Raw genomic sequence first — 27,454 nt, forward strand, 5'->3', positions numbered from 1 at the left:
AGACCAACAAGCAGCACAAGTCATAATACTAGGACAGTTTCTCAGTTGGCCAGGCGTGTGGTTGAAGTGAAGATTTTTGTGTGTGCATATAATCCTATGTACACAATACCCATTTTCTAATATTGACCTACATGCTGTTTATAAAGATGGAGAAACCTTACACACTTCAAAATCCACCTTACTCAAGGCTCTGACTATCATTCACATGTCAATCTATCTACTCAGCCATACGGGTTAGGATCCATGAACAGGTTCAGAGACGGGCTACTAGGATGATCTGAGGAATGGAAAACCTGTCTTATGAAAGGAGATTCAAAGAGCTTGGCTTGTTTAGCCTAACCAAAAGAAGGCTGAGGGGGGATATGATTGCTCTTTATAAATGTATCAGAAGGATTAATATCAGGGAGGGAGAGGAATTATTTAAGCTTAGTACCAACGTGGACACAAGGACAAATGAATATAAACTGGACACTAGGAAGTTTAGACTTGAAATTAGATGAAGGTTTCTAACCATTAGAGGAGTGAAGTTCTGGAACAGCCTTCCAAGGGGAGTAGTGGGGGCAAAAGACATATCTGGCTTCAAGACTAAGCGTTGATAAATTTATGGAGGATGGTATGGATGGGGATAGCCTAATTTTGCAGATTAATTTGGCAATTGATCTTGATTGATCGCAGTAGAGTATGCCCAAGGGTCTGTATGGGCTGTTAGATGGTTGGGTCTGAATGAGTTACTACAGCGGAATTTTTCCTGGCATGCTGCTGGGTTGAGTCTTGGCCCACAATGCTCAGGTTTTAACCTTGATCCCATTTTTGGGTCAGAAGGAATTTCCTCCAGGGCGAGATTGCAGAGCCCTGGAGTTTTTTTCGCCTTCCTCTGCCAGCATCAGGCACAGGTCACTTACTGGAGATTCTCTGCGACCATTGAGGTCTTAAACATAATTTGAGAACTTCAGTAACCAGGACATGGGTTAGGGGTTTGTTATAGAAGTGGACGGGTGAGATTCTGTGGCCTGCATTGTGCAGGAGGTCAGACTAGATGCTCATAATGGTCCCTTCTGACCTTAAAGTCTATGAGGCTATATCAGACAACTGGATTGTGTCTGACAGACCAAGGTTATAATAAATATATTTCTTCCAGTTATATTACACAGGAAGTCTGGTTTTGCCCCTTCAATCCTCTGAGAAATAAGTTACCACTGTATACTCGACTCCCAATAAAAAGATCCTATGTCCACATACCAGGCCCAATGCTGAAAAAGTAATTCCTCTTCACAAGAGTAATCTCCTTGACCTCAGTAGACTAGCTCACATGCTTATGTATTTGCAGGACTGGACCCATGATGTGTACATTGGATACCTCAATATATCTTTTAAAACAAAGAAAACATAGTTGATCATTTCCTTTATATACTTTGTAAACTCTGTATGAAACAGGCCGAAAAGCAGTTGAACTTCACTTTACGTCTGGACCCATCAGAGAACTACCTGGCAGGTCTACACTACAGAATTACTTTGACATAATTATGTCACTCAGAGGTGTGAAAAATCCACACCTCTGAGTGATGTAGTTATAACAACCTAAGTGCCAGTGTAGCCAGCGCTACGTCGGCGGATGCACTTTTCCTGCCAGCTGCAACAGCTACCACCTCTTGCAGAGGTAGATTAACTATGCCAACAGGAAAGTGTGCTCCCATCAGCATCGAGTGTCTTCATTAAAGCCCTACATCAGCACAGCTGCATTAGTGCAGCTGCACCGATGCAATGTTTTACGTGTAGACCTGCCCACTATTTTATTGGCTGTAGCTCAGTGACTTTCAAATGTCTTGTATTGGCAACCCCTTTCACAAAGCAAGCCTCTGAGTGCAACCCCTTCCACCCCCATAAATTAAAAACACACTTTTGTATTTAACATTATTTTAAATACCAAATTTATAACCCTATTGTTTAAAATGAATTTACCTTTTCGTACCACTCTTAAATTAAGACTAAAACACATTTTATTGAATTATTGTTATAAACAGAAAAATGTTTTTAAAAAATAGCTACTGTTTAATATTGGGTGTGCAAAGAAACTTTGCCGATATCATTTTTCACAGCAGACTTGGTGCTCCATTGCCGTCCTTACTTATGTGCTGCTGCTGGCGGCAGCGCTGCCTTCAGAGCTGCGCAGCGTGTGACCCCACATAATAACTTTGTGACCCGCTGAGGGATCATGGCCTCCAGTTTCAGAACCCCTGCTCTAGCTGAAGTACAGGTCACTATATAAATGACATGTAACACTGCTGTGAAAATAGCATGTCCTTGTTATAGCAGCTTTGGAGTGTGAGGAACCTATGTAATAAGGAGGTAGTTGACACATACATCCTTATACAGTATCACTGCATTTGGATAAGGACACGCAACAATCCATTTGCTTGCTCTATTAGTGTCATGCTAGTCACCAGAGAGCAACTAGCACTAAGACAGCCACACAGGGTATTGGGAGGGAGGGGTGATAGGGAGTAAAGAGCCCTCTCCTTACATGGTTCCAGCTAGCCTGATCATGGCTCTGGGTGCTAGAGGCTACTGTGCCCAGGAAGTAAGTGGACAGGGAGCGGGGCAGGGAGCAAGCTAAGCCATAGCTCCGTAGCATGTGCCTGCCAGCAGACCAGGTTCGCTACGTGGGAGGTGGGAATGGGTTACACCTGAAAGGAGGCTGTAGCAAGTTGCTCCCTGCACTGTGTAACAGGTGCACTCCGGGAGAAATTGTGCCTCTCTGAAGTACAATGCCTCTTAGGCGTCCCTTGGAGTGGTGCAGCTATGCATCGCCTCTGGTATAGGGCTGTGCCTAACGGCACAATAATGCCCTGCATGTCTGATCAGAGCTAAGGTGAAGAATAAAACTTTACATTTTCTCTGTTGATTGTGAACTGCTGAACAGTGATGAGAAGCCAGCATGGTAATTCATTCCCAAGTGTACATTCCACTGTAACAAACAAAGTGCATTAGCTCATAGCTAACCTAAAACAAAGCTGAGGATTAGGCCAGAATAATCAGAAGTGGTTTTAGGAGCTTTGGGTATTGGATGCTGCTTGAGACACTCAGGCCTGATTATCAGCTGCGCTGAGCACCCACAATGGGTGTTATGAAAGCTCAGCACCTCTAACAGTCTGGTCCACAGCACCTCAAGCTAGGTACCTAAAAACTGAGACACCCACATTCAGGGCCAGCTTTAAGCCGATTCCACCGATTCCCCAGAATCAGGTCCTGCGCTGAAGAGGGCCCTGCACCTAAGGGGGCCCACTCCAGGGGTCTTCAGCGGCATTTCGGTGGTGGGGGGTCTGCTCTGGGAGTCTTCGGTGGCATTTTGGCGGCAGGGGGTCCTTCGGTGCCACAGAAGACCCAGAGCGGATCCCCCACTGCCGAAATGCCGCCGAAGCCCCGGACTGCCATCAAGTATTCCAATCAGGCCCCACGGGTCATAAAGCCGGCCCTGTTCACATTCAAAGACCAGGTTGGAAAATTTGGCTGCAAGTGCTTGATTCTGGGAAGTACTACGCATTTTCTGTGACATGCTGAGCACCCACTGAAGCCAGGACCTGACAGGATCGGGCCCTATGTCAATCTCTTGTCAGCAGAAAGAATGAAGAAGCCCATCACAATTTGCTGATTGTATTTTGCTGCCTATATTCAGTACAAAAGGCCAGATTAAGGTCTCCTCACACCAATGTAAATCAGGAATAACTCCACCAAAGTCAGTGGAATTATGCTGGTGTTAAACCCCATGTAAGGGAGCGCAGAATCAGGCCTAGAGTTTTTGACGCATAGATTCCAATTATTATTCTACTCAGCCTGGAAACTCTATCCAGACCCATCTGAGGCCAGATCCTGAAGTCAATGGAGCAGCATCACTGAGTAGCTAACTCTTCAATTTTTAAAAAAGCTAAGCAGAGCAAGCAGGTGTGATTAACATCCTTTCTGAAATTCTGATGACAAAATGAAACACAACTCCCACATTATCTGTGTGCAGATAAATAGTTGAAAGCCCCCAAAAAGCAAACTTCACCATGCATCTCTTATCTTAGAGGCAGCCACATCACAACAAAGGGAGCTGCTTTTAGATAAACAGCAAAATGAACAAGACAAGCTTGAATGTACCAAGCCTAAGGGCATTGACATCTATTGACTTCTGTGGAACACTGCCATTTTATGTTTTATGTAGATATACGTTTATCTTAAAGCCAGGACAGAATGTGTTGTACTATGCAATGAGACTGTCATTATCATGGAAATGCCGGGTTTGTTTTTAAAAAACAGACTGATAAGGTAAGAAAAACAGTACCATCCATTCAGGTTATAGCAGGTTCCCCATAAGGTGTGCTGTTAGGATTGTATCAGCTGCAGAAGTCTGCATTGCCTGTATATGAAAAGTCTGGACTTCACACACTGAAGCCGAAAAGTTTGGGGCCTTCTTTGTTGCCTTTGGGCAGAAGTGAGCCTTAAAGGACTGCACATGTGTGAGCAAATGTTGTAGCAGCCGACCTTGATCATGACCAGACGGTATTGTCTGCTCTCTGAAAGAGTTAGTCAGCTCCCTCAGCCAACTCTACCTTTTGACAGCCATTCAATAGAGAGGAACTGGAATAAGCAATTTCCTTCTTAAAACTTTTCAAGGCTCCTGGGGTTGATAACATCTAGGGGGAGTTCCTGCGTCACATGAGTCATCTTGTTGCGACTTTCTGCTAAGACTCTATAATACTTGTCTGGAATGCTGTACAGTTCCAAAGGTCTGACAAAGATCACGTATAGTGGACTTCTCAAGCCTGGAAAGAAGGCAGATGACCCAAAGAACTATTGCCCAATCAAGCTGATCAGCCTCTCTTTGTTCAAAAGACTGGTATTTATATTACTGTTCTCTTTAATCAACCCAGTTATCTCATTAGCAGGCAGAGTTCTGACTGGGCCGTAGTGCTGATGATCAGATGATAGACTGGCATCTTTTATTGAGGATGCCTTGGAGGCAGGACAAAAAATGCTACTGTTGTTGTTGACCTTCCATCAGCATAGGACACAATTTGACACTGTGGACTAATCTTAAAATTATATTCCATGCTATTAGACAAGAAACTTGTAAATTTTCTTATGCAGATGATTTCTAACAGAGCACTGATTTTTATGTGCTGTGATGGTTCAAGTCACCCACATCATATATATAGCTGACCTGCTGCCCACCTCAGCAACTAAGTTCATGTACACTGGTAAGATCTGCCTGGCCCAAAATGAGTTTCTAGAAGCTGGAGTCCTGCCTGTCATCTGACCTTGACACCTTGGCCAAGTACTTTTTGAAGTGGTGACAAATTAAATGTGCTGATGACAGTGTCATCTTGTTTCCATCTTGCTAACCAGTTAGCTCAATAACAGCTGCTGGTCCTTCTGAACAATTAGCCAATTGGGACTCGATAGTGTAGACAAATACATTTTTAGTTTAACTTAACGTGGCTTATGTTGACAAAAATTTGTAGTGTAGACCAGGCCTTTGTTAAGTTAAATAGATTGAACTGTTTAGATCACAATAAGGCATGTTTTCTAATCCTTTAATCATTCTCGTGGCTCTTCTCTGAAACCTCTCGACATCTTTCTTGATTTGTGGACACCAGAACTGGACACGGGATTCCAGCAGCAATCACACCAGTTCCATTTTAGCAGTAAAATAAAGTCATACAAAGGTAAAATAGAAATGACTTGAGCCTCCCTCCAGCAAACCATTCAGGAGAATATTACAGTTTTCTGCTCTGATGTGTTTTAATCAAAGGGAGCTTTGTTACTTCTGATTAAAGCAGGGTTTTCTCCCCTACCCCCATCTATCTCTCATTTGTCTTCTTCCTCCATTCAGGTAGTTACAGATCCCTGTCCCACTCTCCTCTGTTTTTCCATTTCAGACAAAAGGAGTTCATGTTTTCCTGCTAGTTCCCAATCTAGACAATTAAGAGCGATCAGGACCAGCTGTAAGGGAGGCAGAGAGGTTTCACCAATTATACCCTCATTTATTGCTAACAGTGTTCTCTAGGTTTTCCACTCCACTGGGCTAGCTTTCAAGGCTTCCCCTCTTGTAAGCGGGAGTGCTGCTGCCAGTCCCAAGCTACTGATTCAGCTCACCAAATGATGGCTCTGCACACGTTAACCTCTGAATTTCAGGACCACTGTGCTGACACAGACACAGACAGGCTTCATTTTCAATGGAAAACTCAGCCTCATACAGGATGAAACTCACTCTGGTGCAGAGGGCAAGTGGGAGGTTCCCCTGTGCCTCTTAAGCCCCATCGTGCAGGTGCTCCCAATCGAGCAGATGTGCAGGATCACTTCCACTCATGCTGCATGTAACACACTGGGTCCAGGGCCATCCTTACCCATACACCAAGTACGCAGCTGTTTAGCGCACTGCGGCAAATTTCCTGGTGCCCTGCACAGCTGCGTGCTGCTCCAGCCCCTGCCCCTGCTCCGCCCCTTCCCTGCCCCAACCCCGCCTCTTCCCACCCCTGCCCCTGCCCCGCCCGCACTCCCACTCCCCTGAGGACTCCAGAAGTGGTGGGGCCTGCACTCACTGGTAAGCAGAGCGACCCGGCCCCAGCTTGCTCCGCTCCCCTGGCTCCCAGCTGCGCCACTGGCGAGTGCGGTGGGGCGGTTCCCCCCTCCCCACAAGCCTGGGAGCCAGGGGAGCGGAGCGGAGCAGGCTGGGACCGGGTCACTCCACTTCCCGCAGGAAGTGGCCAGCCCCCCTCCCCTGCGGAGGCCTGGGGACCCACACAGCCCCCTGTGGGGGTGCTGCATAGGGCTCCAAAATAGCTAGGGACAGCCCTGACTGGATCTCTACAGCAGAGTTGCATAGGTCAGCATGGGTAGGGGAAGGGCCACAGGGGCCACATTCGTAAGGACACAGTATCCTAAACTCACTGAGCTAGTGGTTCAGCCAGGGCTGGAGCAAAAGATGTGAAGTGTGTATGTTGGGGTGGGGGTAGTCCCGTACCTTTGGTTGGGGAGTGTGTGTGTTGATTTAATCTCCCTAACCCCCGCCACTGCCCTGCATTTCACCACATAAAGCCCGGTTACTCTGTCTCTTTGCCAGTGCAATATATTTTACCCAGTGCAGCTGGCCTGAAGTAGACTCTTTGATGGCCTGAAGTCCCACAATTCAGTGCTGTGCAGGGGTCTTATGCAGGGTGAGTGTTACCACCAAAGAAAGCTTTTAAATCTTCATTAGAGACAAGAAAGCTATATATTAAAAGGTGAAAAATTCTAAGAGTTTGTTCATGTCATTTTGACTTTTTATTTCCAGTCCTGCAGTATCACATACATGTAAAGTAGTGTATGTATGTGTAAGTTTACCAGAGTAATCCAACAAATGCAGAGATATAGAAATGTGCACAGACCTCTATGTTCATTGCATGGCATTAAACATCCAAATCAAAGAAGTAAACTCTTACCTTGAGGGGCTAATCAAGAACATCTGCTGCAGTGGAAAGCTTTGTGGGTTTTTGTTTATTTGTTTGTTTTGCATGAGGAAGATAGAACCAAAGAACAAAATTCCTCACTAAATAAAAGATGTTGTCGTTACAAAAGTGATACAGACTTCCCTGTTAATATGGTCTCAGATCAGCAGAGTTTTCTCCTCTCCTCTCTGCCAGGCTGACCAATCAAACAAATATTACTTCCCCAGATCTCAGCTTGAACTTTCAAATCTCTGTGACTCTGTAGGTGTTAACTCCCAGAAACTGACACACATACCTCAGAAACTCAGTGAAGTGGGGCAAACCCTATTTACACTACTTAAGTGTTTTCCAATGGCTCTCTCACCCCTTTTATTACCACCTAGTCTCTGAATCTCACTGCATCACTGTGGACACTGCAGTCAGAATTCCATCCCTCTACTAAAAATGCTAGTGCTTTGCAAGGGACCCAATACTTTATACCTTATGTTAATCTTTTTTTTACAGCTTCCTTCCCCGCATTATATTAGGAGTTAGCAGTAAAAACAAAAGGGCTGATGCCTTGGACAAACCAATATTTGCCAGAGTTTGATTCGAGCTTTCAAGTTAATGAAACTTAACACCAGTACTGGAAATCATGTGTGGCTGAGATTAAGTAACGTTTCTAGATACTGCCAATAAAACAGTGATAAATTATGGGTCTATAAAACTCAGTCCTGCAAGGTGCTCAGTCACTGATGTCAGTGAGAGTTGAGAGGGTCTCAGTAACTTGCAGGATTGAGCGCTAATTTGGTAAAATGCTCAATGATTTAAAAAGTATTTATGAAAAATATTTTTTACTCTTCTCCTGCTTAAAAATGATTGAACCATTTTTGCTCAAACTTTACAATACAAACATGCAAAAAGTCACCTTTGGAAAGAGACTAAACTGGAAAATTGCAACTCAAAGCTAAAAGATATAAGCAGCTGGAAATGAGGGTTAGAATAAAAACATTTAAGCAGCTTTAGCTATAGCAGGCACTGCTGTTCCTGATAGAACCCCTGGTTTGGAAAGGTCTGTAAAGCCCATGTGCAACTTTGAGCATGTGTTGATTCCACTGAAGTCAATGCCCTAAATAATTCATGTAATTTAAGTACCTTGCTAAAGTCGGGCCAGAAAGTGTTTTTCCATTTTTTCCTTCTTTATTTATCCAAGATGTATTTTTTTAATCTTTTCTGATTCTCCCTTTCTATTTAGCACCTTATTTTTCTGTTACTTATTTTCTTTTGAGATATTTGTTTTTATTGCTGGTTTTCTTTGATTCTCTTTAAACTTTTCTCTCATTATTAAATGCTTTTCCCCTTTCCTTCCCCCATGATCTCTTTCTCCTCTAACTCCTCTGTCTCTCCTTTCATTCTCTCAATTACTTCCAACTTCCTTCTCAAATCCTCCTTCTATCTCTGTTCCTGTTACTTCCTGCCCTCTTTTCCCTCCAGTGCTCCACAGCATATGTAACACCTTACAAATATGAAATATCACAGCACCCCCAGTGATGGTGGGGGAGTACGGGGGGATGGACACCACACATACTGTGGTTGCCACTGAAGAGGTAACATTTGCCAATGGCTCCCCTACTTTGTCTACACTTAGCACATTTATTTTCTGCTCTATCTCGGGTCCCGCTCTGTTGACCGTTAGCAAATGCTGAGTCTCTAATGGTAAGAACATCATGGGCAAATACATAGGGGTGAAGAATGGGTTTCTAAGGGTGGAGAGAGAGGATGTGGCTTTCTTTTATTCTAAAATCCAAATGTGTTACTAAAGAAGATGCTGTGCTCGTGACCCAGGCTCGCAATAGTTCGTGGTTGCTTTGGAAACTGCCTTGTGGGCTCATAAGCTCCCGGGCCTGGTGTTTTCTATAAAAATGAAAGAAACAAGTAAGTAAATGAAGGAGATGTGTGTGGAATAAAGAACAATGTTCCCCATTAATAGCACTGCAAAAGGAAAATATGTATCATTATTACTACCTGTAATATTTATATTGCACTAGTGCCCAAGGCCGTAAATAAGGATCAGGCCGGATTGAGCAAACAGATAACAGCACCTAGCTCTCATATAGCGCTCTTCAGCTGTACTTGTCAAAACACTTTGCAGATGGGATGGTATCATGAGCCCCATTTTACAGATGTAGAAACCAAGTCACAGAGCAGCAGCTGCCTGGTCATAGTCAAGTATTCTATAAAAGCAGCAAAGAGTCCTGTGGCACCTTATAGACTAACAGACGTTTTGGAGCATGAGCTTTCGTGGGTGGATACCCACTTCATCAGATGCACGAAAGCTCACGCTCCAAAACATCTGTTAGTCTATAAGGTGCCACAGGACTCTGCTGTTTTTACAGATCCAGACTACCACAGCTACCCCGCTGATAAGTGTTTTATAGAATGCTTCACACACTTTATTGAAAACACAAGCCAATGCTATTTAATATGTGATGTAGCTGTACCAAAGAAAATGAGATTGTGGAAGGGAACAAACTCTGTTCCCAAAGCTTATTCCTACTCAGAAACCTGATAATTCCCTTTCACATTCTTAATGTTTTTGAAGGCCACGATGGCTGGTCTTTGACTCCTCAAGTGTGCAATCACTTTGCACCTCTCCGTCAGGATACACTGACTTTTCTCAGCCTCCTGTGTTCTCATACAACAGTGTAATTTAGTTTTTCTCCAGAAGTTATCTCTGTCTCCCTCCTCGCTCCCCGAGAAAAGCTTATAAACCAAACTAACACAACAAACCTGTTCCATACAGGCCACCCATTAGCTAGCAGAGAACTAGGATGACTTTGGGTGGCTACCAGCGTAGGCCGGATTTACCCCAGTGGCTGAAAAAAGGAAATATTCCATAGCTCATACTAGTTTCCAAAGTTTTTTGTAGCTCACATTCCTTTGAGGTGTGTTCTTTCTTCAGTCCAAAGTCCTACCTTTCTAATCATTAGTAACTGTCTCAGAGTGATACTTTGTAACTGTTGCTTTAAGCACTGACTCTGCAAGATTAATTTCAGGCAGTTGACATACCCTATAGATTGATTCATATTTCAGACTACTTACTGAACGGACTGGCTGCAACCTAGGCACTTTGGACTGGAAACACGAAGATATAGGATGAGGTGTTTTTTCCTTCATTTCATATTCACCTGGCCCTGGCCCTTCTTTCTACAACACAACCAAAAGTGGATTTCTTAAAGGTGCATTCCCACCAGCTTGAACAATTCATAGTTTTTCCTCTGGTGTCAAATTAAGCTGAAATATTCTGTTTACTTATTTTATCTGATTACAATAATTAATGGTGTTATACTACACAAAAGCCACACTAGTGCACTTATGTACCATTTCTGCCATGGCCTTTCATCCTCCAGCTCTATGTCAGAGCAGGTGAGTGCAAATAAACCAACTGAAGAGGACAGGGCTACACCTGGAACTATCAAAGCCTGTCAGAGGGCAGGCAGAGGAGGAATGACTGGAGCAGGCTGGTGGCAGATCCCTGAAACAAGAGCAAGGTGCTCGGGGAGGTAACCCTAGGGCTGGTGTTCGGGAAGGAGGGTAGTGCTGCCTGAATGAGAACTGGCCCTAAGAAGGCAGCTGGCTGGCCCCTGGCAGGGGAGGCTGTGAAACTCTAGGACACAAGGTGAGCTGAGGAACTGTCTATCTGCTATGTGCTTATGTTTGGACTAATAAACCTCTCTAAAGGAGAGTGGGCATGGTAGTGAGTGCTGCATCACACATCCCTTCATCACATGGGGAGGTCAAGCAGTCCAGGGGCCATGAGCAAGAGGACTGTGACTGCCTGTGGGTCCCCATATCTTCTAAATGCCTTGTGCCTGGACCAGGCACAATCTACCCTAAAAGACTTCTGTAATCCAGTAGTCAGGGCAGCCACCTAGGACCCCCCTCTCCCCCGCTCCAGCCACTTTCATTATTTCTCCACAATGAAACAGCTTCAAGAGGTGAGCCTGAGAGTATCCCATAGCTCAGTGGTTAGAACACCCTCCTGAGAGGTGGTAGGAAACCCTCGTTCAAATCCTTTCTGCCCCTTTGGGAAGAGGGGAAATTGAACCTGGCTCTCCTACATCCCAGGTGACTGCTCTAACCACTAGACCAAAAGTTATAAGGTGGATTCCACCACTTCTGGCTGTTTTGTGTGGACCAGGCATGTGCCTAACTCATACCTTCAAGAAACACCTTAGGTGCCTAAGCTGCCTGACTGCAGGTGGCATGTTGCTATTCACGGACTGCTAAGCAAAGATAGGTGACTATCTCCCTGAGAATGGTGGACCTTAGCAGCTCCCTTTTTGTCAGCATTTCCTATGGGCTATCTTAGGCAGCCCCCTCCCCGCCCAGTGTGCCGGGTTTTGTGGATCACATTCTAAAGTATCTCTCTCTCCCCATTCCTTGTATAGGAGGAGCTGGTGCCTAACTCAGCTTTGTGGATCAGTGTTGTTCCTATGATTTTTCTAGGAGCCTAAATGTTAGGTGCTGTGACAATGAGCATTGCAATGCCTAAGTCCCTTTGGGGCTTTGGGCCCTACAAACTATATTTTGTTTTATGAATGACATTTTGACTTTAAACAGCAGTACATCTTCAGTCTTGTCTGTTAACGTCCATCATGAGGTCCAGTAGAAAGTCCTGTGCCCATCAGAGAGCCAAGAGTGGAAGGGGATCAAGAGTCATTAACTTGGATGGTCTTCCATTCAAATGGAAGATCTCTAAGATAGCAAGCTGGCCACTACATAGGGGAAACTGTGCTTCCAGGTGGGCTTGTGACCAAGCAATAGATCACTTGATGAGGGACCTGAAGCAGCTCAGAGTGGTCGCCAGACAAAGAGGACTGCAATTTTTAAAAAGGACTCGCTCCAGCAAAGAAAAAGGGGAGCAACAACTGGGTGACTGGGCAACAAAATGGCAGATGATAATGGTGATAAATGTAAAGTAATGCACATTGGAAAACATAATCCCAACTATACATACAATATGATGGGGGTCTAAATTAGCTCTTACCACTCAAGAAAGAGATCTTGGAGTCATTGTGGATAGTTCTCTGAAAACGTCCACTCAATGTGCAGCGGCAGTTCAAAAAGCAAACAGAATGTTGGAAATCATTAAGAAAGGGATACATAATAAGACAGAAAATATCATATTGCCTCTATATAAATCCATGGTACATCCACATCTTGAATACTGTGTGCAGATGTGGTCATCTCATCTCAAAAAAGATATACTGGAATTGGAAAAGGTTCAGAAAAGAGCAACAAAAATGCTTAGGGGTATGGAATGGCTGTTGTATGAGAAGAGATTAAGAAGACTGGGACTTTTCAGATTGGAAAAGAGATGACTGGGGGGGATATGATACAGGTGTATAAAATCATGACTGGTGTGGAGAAAGTAAATAAGGAAGTGTTATTTACTCCTCATAATTCAAGAACTAGAGGTCACGAAATGAAATGAATAGGCAGCAGCTTTAAAACAAACAAAAGGAAGTATTTTTTCACACAACACACCATCAACCTGTGGAACACCTTGTAGAGGATGTTGTGAAGGCCAAGACTATAACAAGGTTCAAAAAAGAACTAGATAAGTTCATGAGAGGACAGGTCCATCAATAGCTATTAGCCAGGATGGGCAGTGGTAGAGTCCCTAGCCTCTGTTTGCCAGAAGCTGGGAATGGGCTACAGGGGATGGATCACTTGATGATTACCTGTTCTGTTCATTCCCTCTGGGGCACCTGGCATTGGCCACTGTCAGAAGATAGGATACTGGGCTAGATGGAACTTTGATCTGACCCAGTATGGCCGTTCTTATGTTCTTATGAGCAGACCAGAGGCAGAATAATCCTGGATGTCCTGCGACCCTTACATGGTGAGGAAACTCAGGCAGAAATCTGCATGTAGATCTTGTTTTTTCTGATGAAATACGTATCTTTTGTACTGCCTAAGAGCATGTGTGTACAATTTTTTTGCAGAGTCTGTTACGTAACTTCATTGTCACACGGCCCTTTTAGGGTGAAGCTGTAAACCAGAGGGTCTGCAGCTCTGATGGGACTCAACAGTTGCTTTGGGAAAGCTGGAACTAGTTTCTGGGCCCTTGCATTTGAACTGTTGGGTTATACTAGCAAGAGAGGTATCAGACATGGGGTCTGCTCCTTGAGCAAGTGATTAGAGGTCCAGCACCAGAGAGACACTGCTAACCTCTGCCCAGCCCAAGCAAGTGAAGAGCACATGGGACACAAGCCTAAGTCCACTACAGCAGCCTGGTGAGTGCCCACCAGATGGAGCCCATCCTGGGTTGTAACAGCTGCTTCTCCTGTGGTTTGGGTAGCTTACATTGTGATAACAGGTGCAGATTTCTGTTTCCAATCACTTAAAAATGCATGTGTTTAGGGTGCAGATAGTCCAATATTGGGCCAAGTCCATCCCTAGTGTAAATCCACTGAAGTGAGAGGAACACAGGGCTAAGCACTATCTCCACAGCATAGGAACCACAGCATAAGTAGCCCTATTTACTTTACCTGAGAACAGAATTTGGCCTTAAGTATATAAAAAGAGTGCATAAGACAACTTAGAGCAATGCAAACACCTGAGAATCATAGTTATAAATAAATGTACCTTACTCATATTTGAGTCACTGTCATCAGCCAGCCTGAAAAGGACTCACCCACTTCCCTCATCATAGAGCATTAGGAATACACTGGGTCCCATGAGCCTCACAAGCCAACATGATTCCACTGAGCCCAGCTGGGTAGAGTTCAACTGTGAGTGAAATTTTGATTCCATTCAAAACAATGGGAGTTCTGCCCTTGACTTCAGTTAAGTCAGGATTCTCCCAGTGTCAAATTCCTCACAGCTACGCTACTGTAAAAAAATGCAGTTATTTCTCACTTAAATTAGAGGACAGCAGTAGCCACAGTGGTTACGTGCCTTGAGTGACTCATGGACTTTCCATTGGCCATCAACAGCAAACGTAGTTTGGGGCTAGATAATCCCTTAAAATGCATAGCTTGAAAAGTTAGCTCAAAATATTTGAACAATCTGATATGAATTCTTTTAATGCATTAAAAGTTCTTGTTTTCAGCTTTAAACAAGCAGCATGTTTAATAGCTCTTTGAAACTGTGGCACCAATCACACTCTGAAGACCAAGCACAGATGCTGATTAAGAGAGTTTTTGGTTTGGCTTTCCAATACATCTGGAACATACCTGTAGATCCAAAACCTCCCCAGTGCAGCTACTAGAATGTGAATGAACCAAAGGAAAAATATTTTATGATGTAGACGCCAAACTACTAGTTTAGAAGTGAAAGGAGAAGATTGTTTCTCAACTCTGATGGCTCCCTAATTTTAATATGCTCTTCACACCATGCTCTTATATTACAAGCCATCAACATTTGTATATTGGAGAATCACTCGACTTTTACACATACAAGTACACATAAGCCAATGCATGAAGGAGGAACTACTCACATGAATAAAGGCTGCAGAATCAGGCCCTGAGGGACAGATTTTTAAAGGCATTTAGATGCCTTTGAAAATATCACTAGGTGTCTAAATGTTTGTAAACATCTGGCCCTTAATGTATAGTACTGAGACATGGAACATTTCTTCGTGCAGATAAGTAAATGCATTGGAATAGAATTGCAATCACAGCTGACTATATACTTACATTTACTTTAACTGATGCAGATGATAATGTCTAAGTCACAGCAAATGTTTTACTAAACATTAAATGAATGGTGTAATGAAAGCAAGAAGCCGAGTACTACTTTAACTCCCAATGCTTCACTATCAAGCAATTCTAAAATATTTCATCATTGTGTAGGCTGCATTCAGATTGCTTGTAACAGGTAGGCATGATGAAAGTGACACAAAGTTGTTGTGTAATTATTGTTCCAGTTCTTGTTAAACTCTTCAAAACTACTGTACGACACTAATGGGCTCATCATGTGAGGTTAAAGTTCATAGAATAATAGAAGATTAGGGTTGGAAGAGACCTCAGAAGGTCATCTACTCCAACCCCCTGTTCAAAGCTGGACCAAGCCCAGCTAAATCATACCAGTTCTCAACAAGAACTAATTAACTGCTCACTGCTCCATCACCTGAGTTTTGATACTATTTCAACGGAATATTCAAGTAGAGCCACAAGATAACCTTTGCTGTAGGGCCAGATTTACAAAAGTAGATGGGCCACTAATGGGATCTATAAAAGCACCTAAGCAAGTCAGGTTCCTAAATACCATTGAGAGACATATGGCTGGACAGCAGAACTATGGCAAACATCAATGGAAATGTTTATATCCAAACAAAAACTATTCTGATAAATTTAAAACCAGAAGGCCTTATTCACCACTCAGTTACTCTCATTTTATTCTGGTGTAACACCACTGAAATCAATAGTTATACCACCATCAAATCAGAGCCGTGTAGTGGTGAATCAGGCCCTACATGTTCATGTAAACATAGTATTGCTAGAAATGTTTTGTAAAATTGTTAAAATAAAAGAACCAAAAAGAGATGAATGTTGGGGCCTTTTTACCAGACAACGTAGCCAGTTCTCAGCTGGTATAAACTCATGCAGCTCCACTGAAGTCAGTGGAGTTATACCGGGAGCTGGCTTAATGTGCCTTTCACTGTCTTTGATTACTTACATGTAATTACACACATGCACAAAACTATAATAAAAGAACATTATTAAGGTTGCAAAATCAAGCACTCAAAAGTTAGGAAATGCCAGAATTAAGGTTGCCTATTGAAGTTTAATTTGGCCTCCTAGTGCAGCATGCACTATGATACGGTGTAATTATGCGATCACATACTGTTTTTTTCCACAGGACCTCTGCATCATTTTGTGCACAGGATGGATGGTGCTCACTGAATGAGCAGCTATTCAGTATTTCCTTTTCTTCTCATTCAGTGGGTGGTCCCTAGCCTTATTTGCTGCATGCTATTCAAATCCTGCTCTAAAGAGAGAATGATTAATTTCCTCATGGACTTTTCTATAGTATCTGAATGCTTCACAACCATTAATGAATTTATTTTTGCAGCCCTCTTTTGAGATGAAGGTAGAGCCATTCCTTGGGTACAGTGAATCGGAGTGACTGCTGTGGGCCCTGCACTTTGGGGGGGCCCCACGTTTCAATAAAATCGCAAAGAGGTGGGCTGGGTGGTGAGGCAGGAGGCAGGCAGGCAAGCTGGGTGAAGAGGCAAATGGGAAGGTGAGTGGCAGATGGGCGGGGTGTGAGGCGGGCAGGCACGTGAACGGTGAGGAAGAGAGCGGCAGGCGCACATGGGGAGTGTGTGATGAGCAGTGTTCCCTCTAATATTTCTCACCCATGTGTGGAATGAATTTTGTTATGGACACCAATATGGAGGTGAGGCACCAATCTGGAAGTGATGTGGGACACTTAACAAAATTCATGGGATTGGGGGTGGAGCTGAGGGATTCAGCATGTTGGAGGGGACTCAGGACTGGTGCAGAGGATTGGGGTGCAGGGGACTGTGGGCTCCAGCTGGAGATGCGGGCTCTGGTGTGGGGCTAGGGTGACCAGATGTCCCAATTTTATAGGAACAGTCCTGATATTCAGGGCTTTTTCTTATCTAGACACCTATTATCCCCCACGCCATCTTGATTTTTCACATTTGCTATCTGGTCACCCTAGATGGGGCCAGGAATGAGGTGCTCAGGGCTGAGGCAGAGGGCTGGGTGCAGAGGGTGTGGGGTATGGGGTGTGGCCAGGGATGAAGAGTTTGGGGTGCAGGAGGGTGCTCTGGGATTATGGCAGGGACAGAAGACTCCCCCCCAGCTCTCTCTCCGTGCAGCATCCCCTGGGCCAGAGGGAGAGAGGGGCCATTCCCTGTCGCAGCAGCTCTGGGGCGGGGGCTGCAGGATAGGCATCCCTCCCCCAGCCCAAGCAGGTCCGGGCCGGGGCTGGGTTTGGGCTGGGGAAGGCCACCCCAGCCACACCTGCGTCCAGGCCACTCCAGCCACACCACCCCAGCAAGCTCAGGCATCGTGGCTGCAGCAGAGTTGGGGCTGGAGGAGGGGTGCCCCGGCTGTGGCAGGTTGGGGACCGGGCTAGGTGAGGGCCAGGGGAGGAGTGCCCCTTCCCCGGCTGGTCCTTGAGCAGGTTCCCTGAGTGCCTGCGTGGAGCTAAATAGGCTGCTGCCCAGCTTACAGTGAACTTACAGGTGAGGAGGTGATGGCAGCCATTGGCCGCCCCCCTACCAGAACTTCCCCCAACACCTCCTGCCTTCCAGTGGGCCCCACCAATCATCACTTCCCCCTCCCTCTGATCCAGCGCCTGCCACCGGCCATGGATCAGATGTTTCTTGGCATCAGGAGGCACTGGTGGGGGATGGGAGAGAAGTGAGGGTGCAGTGTGCTTGGGGGAGAAGGCAGAACAGGGTGGGGAAGAGGCAGGGCAGGGGTGGGGCCTTGGCGGAAGGGGAGGAGTGGGGGCATGGCCTGAGCAAAGCCAGGGGGGTGCACCCCCCGGCAGATTAGAAATTGAGCACCTATGTTCTGGGCCCTGCAACCCCCTAGGGACAGCCCTGGATGAGGGGTTATTATTATCTTGATTTTACAGACTGGGAACAGACAAACTGGCCCCGCCAGTCCCTATCCCCCCCACTCCACACCTCAACCCTTTTGGTTCTTCATCCAATCTGTCTCCCCCTCCCCCCACCCAACATTCCCACCTTGCTCTGAGTCCCAATCTCCTTATCTAAGCTCAGTCTCACTCATCCCTGGTTCTTGTCCAAATTTCCCCCATGCCTGGCTCCCTGTCATGTTTCTTTGCCCAGGCAGTCACAGTTCTCCTCCTTCATCCTCATCAGATATGTCTCCCTGGCACTCCACCTGATTCCCCCTATCCCAGTGGTTCCCAGTCTCCTTCCTCAGCCAATGCCAATTTTCCTCCTGCATCTTCATCAGATCTGTCTCCTCTCTGCCTGAGTTCCTCCTCCCACATCCTACTGGTTCCAAGTCTCCTTGCCTACCAAGTCCCACTCTCCCCACCTAGCTCCTCCTCTAATTCAGTCTCCCTCTACCCACTAGCTGCCAGTCTCCATTTCCCTCTTTAGCTCCCAGGCCCAGTATCTCCCCCATCCCAACTCTCAATCTCAGTTTTCTTCTCCCCCACAGCAGCCTCCAGTCCCCCACTTGCTCCTTGTCCAGACTTAGTACCGCCATCTCCCACCCCTCTGGTCTGGCTCTTGTTCCCTCTGCATTTGAATCAGGTAGCTTCTTTCTCCACAATGCCTGGTCCCAGCAGAGGAGACACACAGAGTTCTCTGTTCTAGGGCCCAAACCCACAGCAGCTCAGAGCGACAATTTCAGGGAAAACCTGCTCAACTCTCAGCTGGCCCATACCCAGCATAGACAAAGTCTTCAGAGATTTTAGCTGCAAAGCTGTAGTAAGTCTCTACTGAGCATGTGCAAATGTAACCCACACAGCTTCTGGGTTTGGTGCTCTGTCCCATCTAGCGGCACCGAGACCACTTAGAGAGAGAGAGAGAAAATAAGTCTGCTCTACAGCCTCAGCTAACAGGCAGAAGGATTTTAGCTTATGCAATAGAGGCTCATGCACTAAGCTCCAGAGGTCCCCAGTTCCGTCCTGCCTGCCGATGACCAGGGTCTGTCGGCATTACAGAAACAAAATTTTTTCAAAAGCCTATAACTTGGCCAAATGTGGAGGGATTTTCACAGGCACAGCAAAAGGCATGTTCCTGGTGCAAAGGCCACTGCCTACCAAATTTCATTTTCCAGCTCCCAAGCATGGTGTTGCTAAAATTTCTCAGAAAAAAGGACACCAGCTATTTTAACATAATTAAAACAATTAATTTTCCCTAGCCTCATTCTTGGAAATGGCTGACATTTTTTCAAAAAATTCATCCCAAGGCAGATACCAAGCACCCAGATTAAATTTTGGCCAAGTTACGAGCAAGTGAAAACAGGGTCTTATAATGCTACCCTATAATATATGGTGCTTGATATTTTATGCTAGAAGGTTATGTTTTCTTACAATTGCTGAACTCTTTATTGATCTTTTAATTATTCTTTGCATGTGCTTATTTCTCATGTTACTCTTCTTTTTTATTTTCATAAATAAACAAGTGGGCCAGATCCTCAGCTGCTGTAGATTGGCATATTTCCACCAAAGTCAATGGAATTACATTGATTTACACCAGATTAGTATCTGGCTCATAATATAAGGCTCTAGAATTTTTCTGCTCATTTGTTTTATAGCTTTCCAACCAATTGCAATGCACAAATGAAATATTAATTTATAAGAATGGGTTTAGTTTTGTCTATTTCACTTTTGAACTATCTTGCCTCTCCCTCCGCAATCATGAAAATAAACGCAATGTAACAAACCACTTTCCATGCACTAAATATAGATCCATATTGTGGAGCTGAAGTCTTGTAGGGTGTTTACCAAATTCTGGTCCTATGCACCATGTAAACTTCTCATTAAGGGCCTAGGGTGACCAGATGTCCTGATTTTATAGGGACAGTCATGATTTTTGGGTCTTTTTCTTATATAGGCTCCTATTACCCCCCAACCTCATCCTAATTTTTCACATTTGCTGTCTGGTCACCCTATAAGGGCCTGATGCTGACCTCACATCAGTTTTACACTGATGTAACTTCACAGAAGTTACTTCTGATTTACAGCAGTGTAAGAGGACAATCAGGCCCATAATATGGAATTTAAGTGATGCAGATGGCTTTTTTGCAGGACATCAGCCCTGAAATGAACTTCCCCCTGAGTCATTTTCTCTCTTCTCCTTCCCCCAAGATTGCCACCTTTAAGCCCAAACCTACAACTTCTGCACAGCCAAAATTTCCACTCTAGTCAAGGAAAGTAAACAAGATCAGACTCTTTAACTAGAAAGTTATATTTGGAAGCTAATTTTAAGGCTTAGGAAAATGGACAGCAACTTTACGGAGAGAAAAAACACTGGCATTAAAGTAGCTCATCATATATATGTAATTTTGTTATTTTATATTTTCTTTACAATAATTTTTCTAATATTCCTTTCATTCTCACTGAGACACAAGTTCTAGCCTAGATTTTGTACAAACCATTCCAGCTTCTTAGATTCTGTTCCAGACAAAATATTTTTTTAGCCACATCAAATCTGAGTAACATTGATGAATTATGACAGTTTTGTCTGCCCCTTGAGGAATTTCAAGATATCAGCCCTATCTTGAAATGAAAACAAGCCTTTTATGAACAACTGAAATGGATGTTGCAATGTTTCATGCAATTAAAATAACTTATACCAGTCAATTTTAAATGACTTATCTGGCTTAAGTGGTTCTGATATGCCACACTTCAAACAAAAGTATTGTCTCTAAAATTCGTAAATCTAACCAAATCTATTTATATCCATTAGGTAACTTAATGTCTGTTTGTTTATTTTCCTCCTGTTCTTATTTTAGCTTCTGTCATGTTCCATCAAGCATAACAAATACGCTTTTTAATGCATTTGTACCATTTCATGCTTTTTCATGTGGCAATTAATTTAGTCTGTCAATAGGAAAGGTTTGTGAAGGTAGGATATTGTTCAGATCACAGGAAATTTTGCTTGGCCATCACATTTTGACATTTGACAAGAAATTAACTAGAGGAAAGAATAGCTATTGAGAAAATGCCCAGTGACAGAATGTAGATGATTTAAAGCCAATTTGATGAATGACATAAGCTTCATTTAAAGCTAAAATGGCAGGAGAGATACATAGAAAAAAATTGCAACATGCCTTTGGACTCTTATGTGGATCTGGATGTCTCACTGTACAATCAAATAATTGTGGTATATTATCATAGGCTGAAACTCCCATACATCAAAGACCATACCTGGGAAACTGGCTTTTAAAATAAATGATAAAGACTTAAACTATAGAGACAAAAAATAACAGAAGAAGACAGCTTGAAATTAGGTGGGATTCATTTCTTAAATAGATGCAGCATTTTCTTTAACTTCAGTTTCATGATATAACATTTCTCCTGTTGATAATTTACACCAATAAACCAGGTTTGTCTGAAACAGGTAAACTTGGGTCTAATATGAGTGGCAGTCAACGTATAAAACTATGGTCAACAGATATGGAAGAGGAAAAAAGGGTAAATGATAAAGGTAAAAGTAGGACAGAAGTGACAGATGACAAAACAGCTTCTGAATGAAAAGCATTCTCGTGAGTCAGCTGTGCAAGCTAGAATTGTACTTTGGCAGATCTGACTTACATAATAATTGACACAAGCAGCAGACAAACCAAGCTGATGCTGACTTAGGGCTACAAGGCTATCAACAAAAGGAGAATTAATGCCCCTTCATTTCAAAGTGTAAAAGAGAAAATTACCTGCCTTTTGTTCTGCTTCTCTGAAGATATCATTCTGACAGGATTCTCACACCTGGATCTTTGTGACTTAGAGTGAAATGATCAGGAATTCTTCAACTCCTCAAGCATTTTGACCTGTAAGATCTGTAGCTGACACGTGCCATCCTCTGCTAATATATCTAATGCCCCCTAATGTCCCAGTCACTTCCTGTGTTGAGAGATGACTTTTCCAGGATGATGAGGCAATTCAAAATTATTAATTTTGTGGAGGGGCTTACTGTGGTTCTTCCACACTCATGGTGACATCTCTATGTGTGCTCGCATGCATGTCGTGGTCAACTCCTAAGCTGATGAAGCCATGAGCATGGTCATCAGTCTGGAATGGTTTTAAGCCACTGAGCACTCTTCCCTTCTCCCTTTAAAGAAAAGGCCATTGGGAAGGGGGGAATTACCCACTAATACTAGCACCAAGAAGAATGGCAAGGTCTTCCAACACTGAGAATTATGGAGCAGACAGTGAAGTGCCAATTGGCCTGCTAAACACAAAGCATTTCTGTACTGGGAAAAGAGCAATCTGAGGTGCTGAGGGAAGAGATCCATGTGCATATGCTAAGAGGACGAAGCACTGAAGAGGCTGGGGCAAGTGCTGATGGGCAGAAGGGCTGGAGCAGGCACTGAAGTGCCAGAGCACCAAGGAAACAGGCACTGAAATGATACTGAAATGGACTGGAGTGCTCAGGGAAAAGACCTCATAAGTTAGGTAACTGTTTTTGGACTAACTGGAAGGGAAGAGACTACTAAGTGCAAGGGATCTCATTTGGGGGCTGCTGGAGTGATGGAGACATGAAGAATCTGCCTAGGGATCTCCACTGACTGCACTGCTGTACTGGGACCATAGGCTAGTTTCAGACACCAGGTTAGGTCTGTAGTGCTGACAGTTGGAAAAAAACGTGTTGAGGCCCAATCCACTGAAGTAAATGGAAGTTTTGTTAGTGCCTTTATTGCAAGCAGTGTTTAATAAAGGATCAGGCTCCTGTTTTGTAAGATGAGCAAATATAACTCAAGAGTTATTGATTAAGTAATAATATTTGATGGGAAAAGTCATCTTTTGGCCAGTACTGACTATCTGGAGGAGCCGAGGACCCAAGGTGAAAGTCACAACCTTTAATCCAGCCAGCAATTAACTACTAGAGTCATTACCATTAAAAACATTAATATATAAAATCTGGAATACCAAATAAAAACCAATTACTATTTTATATGCTGAGGAACTGAACTGCACATAGCTATGAATATGGGATTGTTACTGCTGCTTTTTTCCTAACAGATTTCAGTAAGACATTTGACACAGTTCTGCATGGGGAACTGTTAGTTAAATTGGAAAAGATGGGGATGAATATGAAAGTTGTAAGGTGGATAAGGAACTGGTTAAAGGGGAGACTCCAGCGGGTCGTACTAAGGTGAAACCTGTTGTCAGGGCTGGAGGAGGTTACAAGTGGAGTCCCTCAAGGATCGGGTTTGGGACCGATCTTATTAATTTTTTATTACTGACCTTGGCACAAAGAGCGGGAATGTGCTAATAAAGTTTGCGGATGACACAAGCTGGGGGGTATTGCTAACACGGAGAAGGACGGATACTATACAGGAAGATCTGGACCACCATTGTAAACTGGTAGTAATAGTAATAGGATGAAATATAATAGTGAAAAGTTCAGGTCATGCACTTAGGGATTAATAATAAGAATTTAGATATAACATTTGGGAGCATCAGTTGGAAGCAACAGAGCAGGAGAAGGACCTTGGGGTATGGTTATGAGCAGGATGTCTATGAGCCGCCAATGCGATATGGCCGTTAAAAAGCAAATGCGGTTTTAGGGTGCATCAGGCGAGGTATTTCCAGCAAGGATAAGGAGGTGTTAGTACCGTTTATAAGGCGCTGGTGAGACCCCACTGGAATATTGTTACAGTTCTGGTGTCCCATGTTTAGAAGGATGAATTCAACTGGACAGGTTCAGAGACGGGCTACTAGGATGATCCAGGAATGGAAAACCTGCCTTATGAAGGAGACTCAAAGAGCTTGGCTTGTTTAGCTGGCAAAAGAGCTGCGGGGGGATACGCTTGCTCTATATAAATATATCCGGAGATTAACGTTAGGGAGGGAGAGGAATTATTAAGCTTAGTACTAATGTAGGCACAAGGACAAATGGGTACAAAACTGGATTATTAGGAAGTTTAGACTTGAAATTAGACGAAGGTTTCTAACCATTAGGGAGTGAAGTTCTGGAACAGCCTTCCGAGGGAGTTGTGGGGGCAAAGACTTCTGGCTTTAAGGACTAAGCTTGATAAGTATATGGAGGGGTGATATGATGGATAGGTTAAATTTGGGGCAATTGATCTTGGATTATCAGCAGGTAAGTCCCTGCTCAATGGTCTGTGAGGGATGTTGGATGGGATGGGTCTGAGTTACTGCAGAGAATTCTTTCCTAGGTGCTGGCTGGTGGTCTTGCCCACATGTCAGGGTTTAGCTGATCGCCATATTTGGGGTCGGGAAGGAATTTTCCTCCAGGGCGGATTGGCAGGGGCCCTGGAGGTTTTTCGCCTTCCTCTGCAGCGTGGGGCATGGGTCACTTGCTGGTGGATTCTCTGCAGCTTGAGGTCTTCAAACCACAATTTTGAGGACTTCAATAACTCAGTCATGGGTTAGGGGTTGTTATAAAAGTGAATGGGTAGGGTTCTGTGGCCTGCCTTGTGCAAGAGGTCAGACTAGATGATCATATTGGTCCCTTCTGACCTACGAGTCTATGAGTTAAATCAACCAACCGGAAAGCAGGACTTCATTCTGCATACACTGCTAGGTTCATAATTAAGAGTTAATGCGGAAGGAACACTGACACAAGTTTTTTACCAAATCCTTTTCCTGACCATAACTACATTTTAAGCCTTTCACAGGATGCTGATATGTTTTTATGAAATTGAAAACCTAGCATCATAAATAACACCACTGCAGTATCACTAGTGCACTACTGTATGTTATGCTAGGGTAAGATTAAGAAGGGCAGCAATTGCTTATGAGATTACATAGGATATATGATTAAAAACCTTATTGAGATTAATATTATTGTTCCAACTGTGTGTCAGTCTGAGGTTAAATGAGAACATTTATGACACAGAACAACCACCTGATAAAATAAACAGGAAGACTGACAAAACCATCTCCCGAGCACTAGCCAAACAGATCTAACCTATCAGGAAAGCACACAGGTTTTGACTGCAATTCTGAAGCTGGAGGCAGAATTTTAAAGGATGTTAAAGCTCATTTGTTGCAAAATACTGTATGGCAGCTGTATCAATAACTCATTTAAGGAGATGCTGTTTACAAAGAATGGCTCTTTTATCACAAAGGGCCACCTGGCATGGAGAAGTTAATGAGATCCTAGAGGATTTTCAAATAAAAGGTTAACATCTATTCAACAGGGGAAGAATATCTCTTGATAATTTACACTAAATACAATCAATCCTTTGCTGTACTTTCATGTACAGTTGCTCAGCATTTGCTGGGGTTTTTATTTTTTCAAGGATGATGATCCTTCTAGAACAGATTGATGAGTGACACAAATAGATTGTTTCATGAGCCAAAATCCTCTTCTAGTCCCAATTAGGAATCTGAAATTGCTGACGTCTGTACATTCTCATCCTCTATAGATAATTATATTTAATCCCAAAGAAAAAGAGTGCATCTACTGAGAAAAACACAGCAAGACTGACAGATTTAAGCATGCATTCCTGAAGGGTGAAAGGCAAAGAGTACAGAACCATTATCACTGCTGATACTAGCTCTTAAGCAGCGAGTCAGCTAAAATAAATTGCATTTCCAGAGGATCTCCTTGATAATATATGTCTATTTTATCAAAATAATTTCCAAATGTATCTCTCAGGCTCCCAGGAGCCATACGTTAATAACTGATGAGACGGGTCGGGGGTGAGTTCCCTGCCTCTGATGAAGCTAACCTCGTTAGATACTGCAAAAAACACCATGGCCAGAGATGATGAATCCATGGGACTCACAAAAATACTTTCAAAGAGCAAATATTTTGCCTTTGGAATGAACCAGGCAACACTCAACATCAGAAGGGGTTGGACTAGATGACCTCCTGAGGTGTCTTCCAACTCTAATCTTCTATGATTCTATCAAACACTCCTTCGCACATTACCTTCCATGTTTCAAATTACATAAACTGAATGCTATGCGCAGAGTATTTTTCCCTCCTCCATTGTACTTAGGGAAGAGTAATCTGCCATGGATCTGCCTATTCTCCCCCCTTTTCTGACAAGGGGATCTCAGGGGAATGGGCAGTGCACTCCCCAGACCACCGAGGCTGTAGTTCTGCCATCCTTACTTGAATCATACAAGGTGGTGGAGAAATGGCTCCTTACTCCCTCCCCCTCATGTGTGTGGTCTTGTGAGGAGTAGCTGGACCACAATCAAGCCTGTAATACATGTTTTCTAAATAATCTCTTGTGATATTGTATCAGTTTTTAAATTACCTGCATCTGTTTTCAGTTTGAGTGAACATTCTCTGATAGAACCTATTAAGGAAGTTATCATGAGCAGGTGTTCAATGAGTTTTGACAACTCATCCCACTGTGAGTTATTACCTTCCCTTGTCTCAAGCTGCACGTCTGAATTTCTCGCTGTTAGACTGAAGGGTCTCTTTTTATAGATTCCAGATTTTTGTGGCTAATTGTGTGTAAGGCCCATTTTTGGACTGCCCGTGTAATACATGCATGAATCATAGCAGTGAGCCATCACCTCTGTCTCCAACTATGTCCTATAGAACTACTCTCTTCCCTTTCTTTTGTAGTACAGTACATTCTACTCTATGAATCACCTTTATGTAAAAAATAGGACAGATGACGACTCTGTGTTCACTTAATAACAGAGAATCGAGAATAGGCATCCCATTATTACAACACCAGGTTTAGTGGCTTTGTAACAAATGCACAAAAGGAAACTTGAATGGACAATGGTATCACCGGAACTATGGGATGTCTTGTAATTATCAGCTGTAACAAAATTAATAAGAGCACTGACTAAGCATTTAGTAATAAAACATGAAACTTCAAAGCTCAAGTTTAGTCTCTTACTCCTGGGATAGCAAAGGACATGGCTGGGCACTGAGTAGTATGCTGAGTCCAGGGTCCTGTGTCTTAGTGAAGAATCCCCTCTCACTCACCTGAAAGCTGTATTCGGGGCTCTGAAAGGAATCTTATCCAGACAATTCATCAAAAAGAGCAGTTATCACTAAAGTTCCACTCTTGCAAAATGCTTCACTTTACACTCATGAGTCGTCCCATTGACATCAGTGAGATGATTCACAAGCTTAAAATTAATCACGTGTAAGTGTCTGCAGGGTCAGGGCATAAATTGGGCAATAGAAAAATGCCCAGAGTACTCCTGGAGGGAAGAAAACACGAACAAAACCAAAACATCTTTTAAAAAATACTGTGTGTGAGAGAAATACTGTAATGTATGAGTGTACAAAGCTTGTTTAATACACAATGGCAGCTGAGGTCCAGAACTGACTACGCTTTGGATAATCACCAATAAAAGAGCATCAAACCATC

The 27,454-nt window shown here is 43.6% G+C and overlaps 1 protein-coding gene across 1 annotated transcript in view; it reads right to left on the bottom strand.

Moving 5' to 3' along the window:
- Positions 1–9,242: 9,242 nt before the first annotated feature.
- STPG4 (sperm-tail PG-rich repeat containing 4) overlaps positions 9,243–27,454 on the bottom strand; it is a 33,852-nt gene continuing 15,640 nt past the window's right edge. Inside the window, exons 6-7 of the mRNA XM_032768919.1 lie at positions 10,548–10,652; positions 9,243–9,359 (exon numbers count right to left, since the gene is read on the bottom strand). Of these exons, the coding sequence (XP_032624810.1) occupies positions 9,243–9,359; positions 10,548–10,652 (222 nt within the window). The remainder of the gene's footprint in view (positions 9,360–10,547; positions 10,653–27,454) is intronic.

This window comes from Chelonoidis abingdonii, chromosome 3, assembly GCF_003597395.2.
Source record: "Chelonoidis abingdonii isolate Lonesome George chromosome 3, CheloAbing_2.0, whole genome shotgun sequence".
NCBI lineage: Eukaryota > Metazoa > Chordata > Testudines > Testudinidae > Chelonoidis > Chelonoidis abingdonii.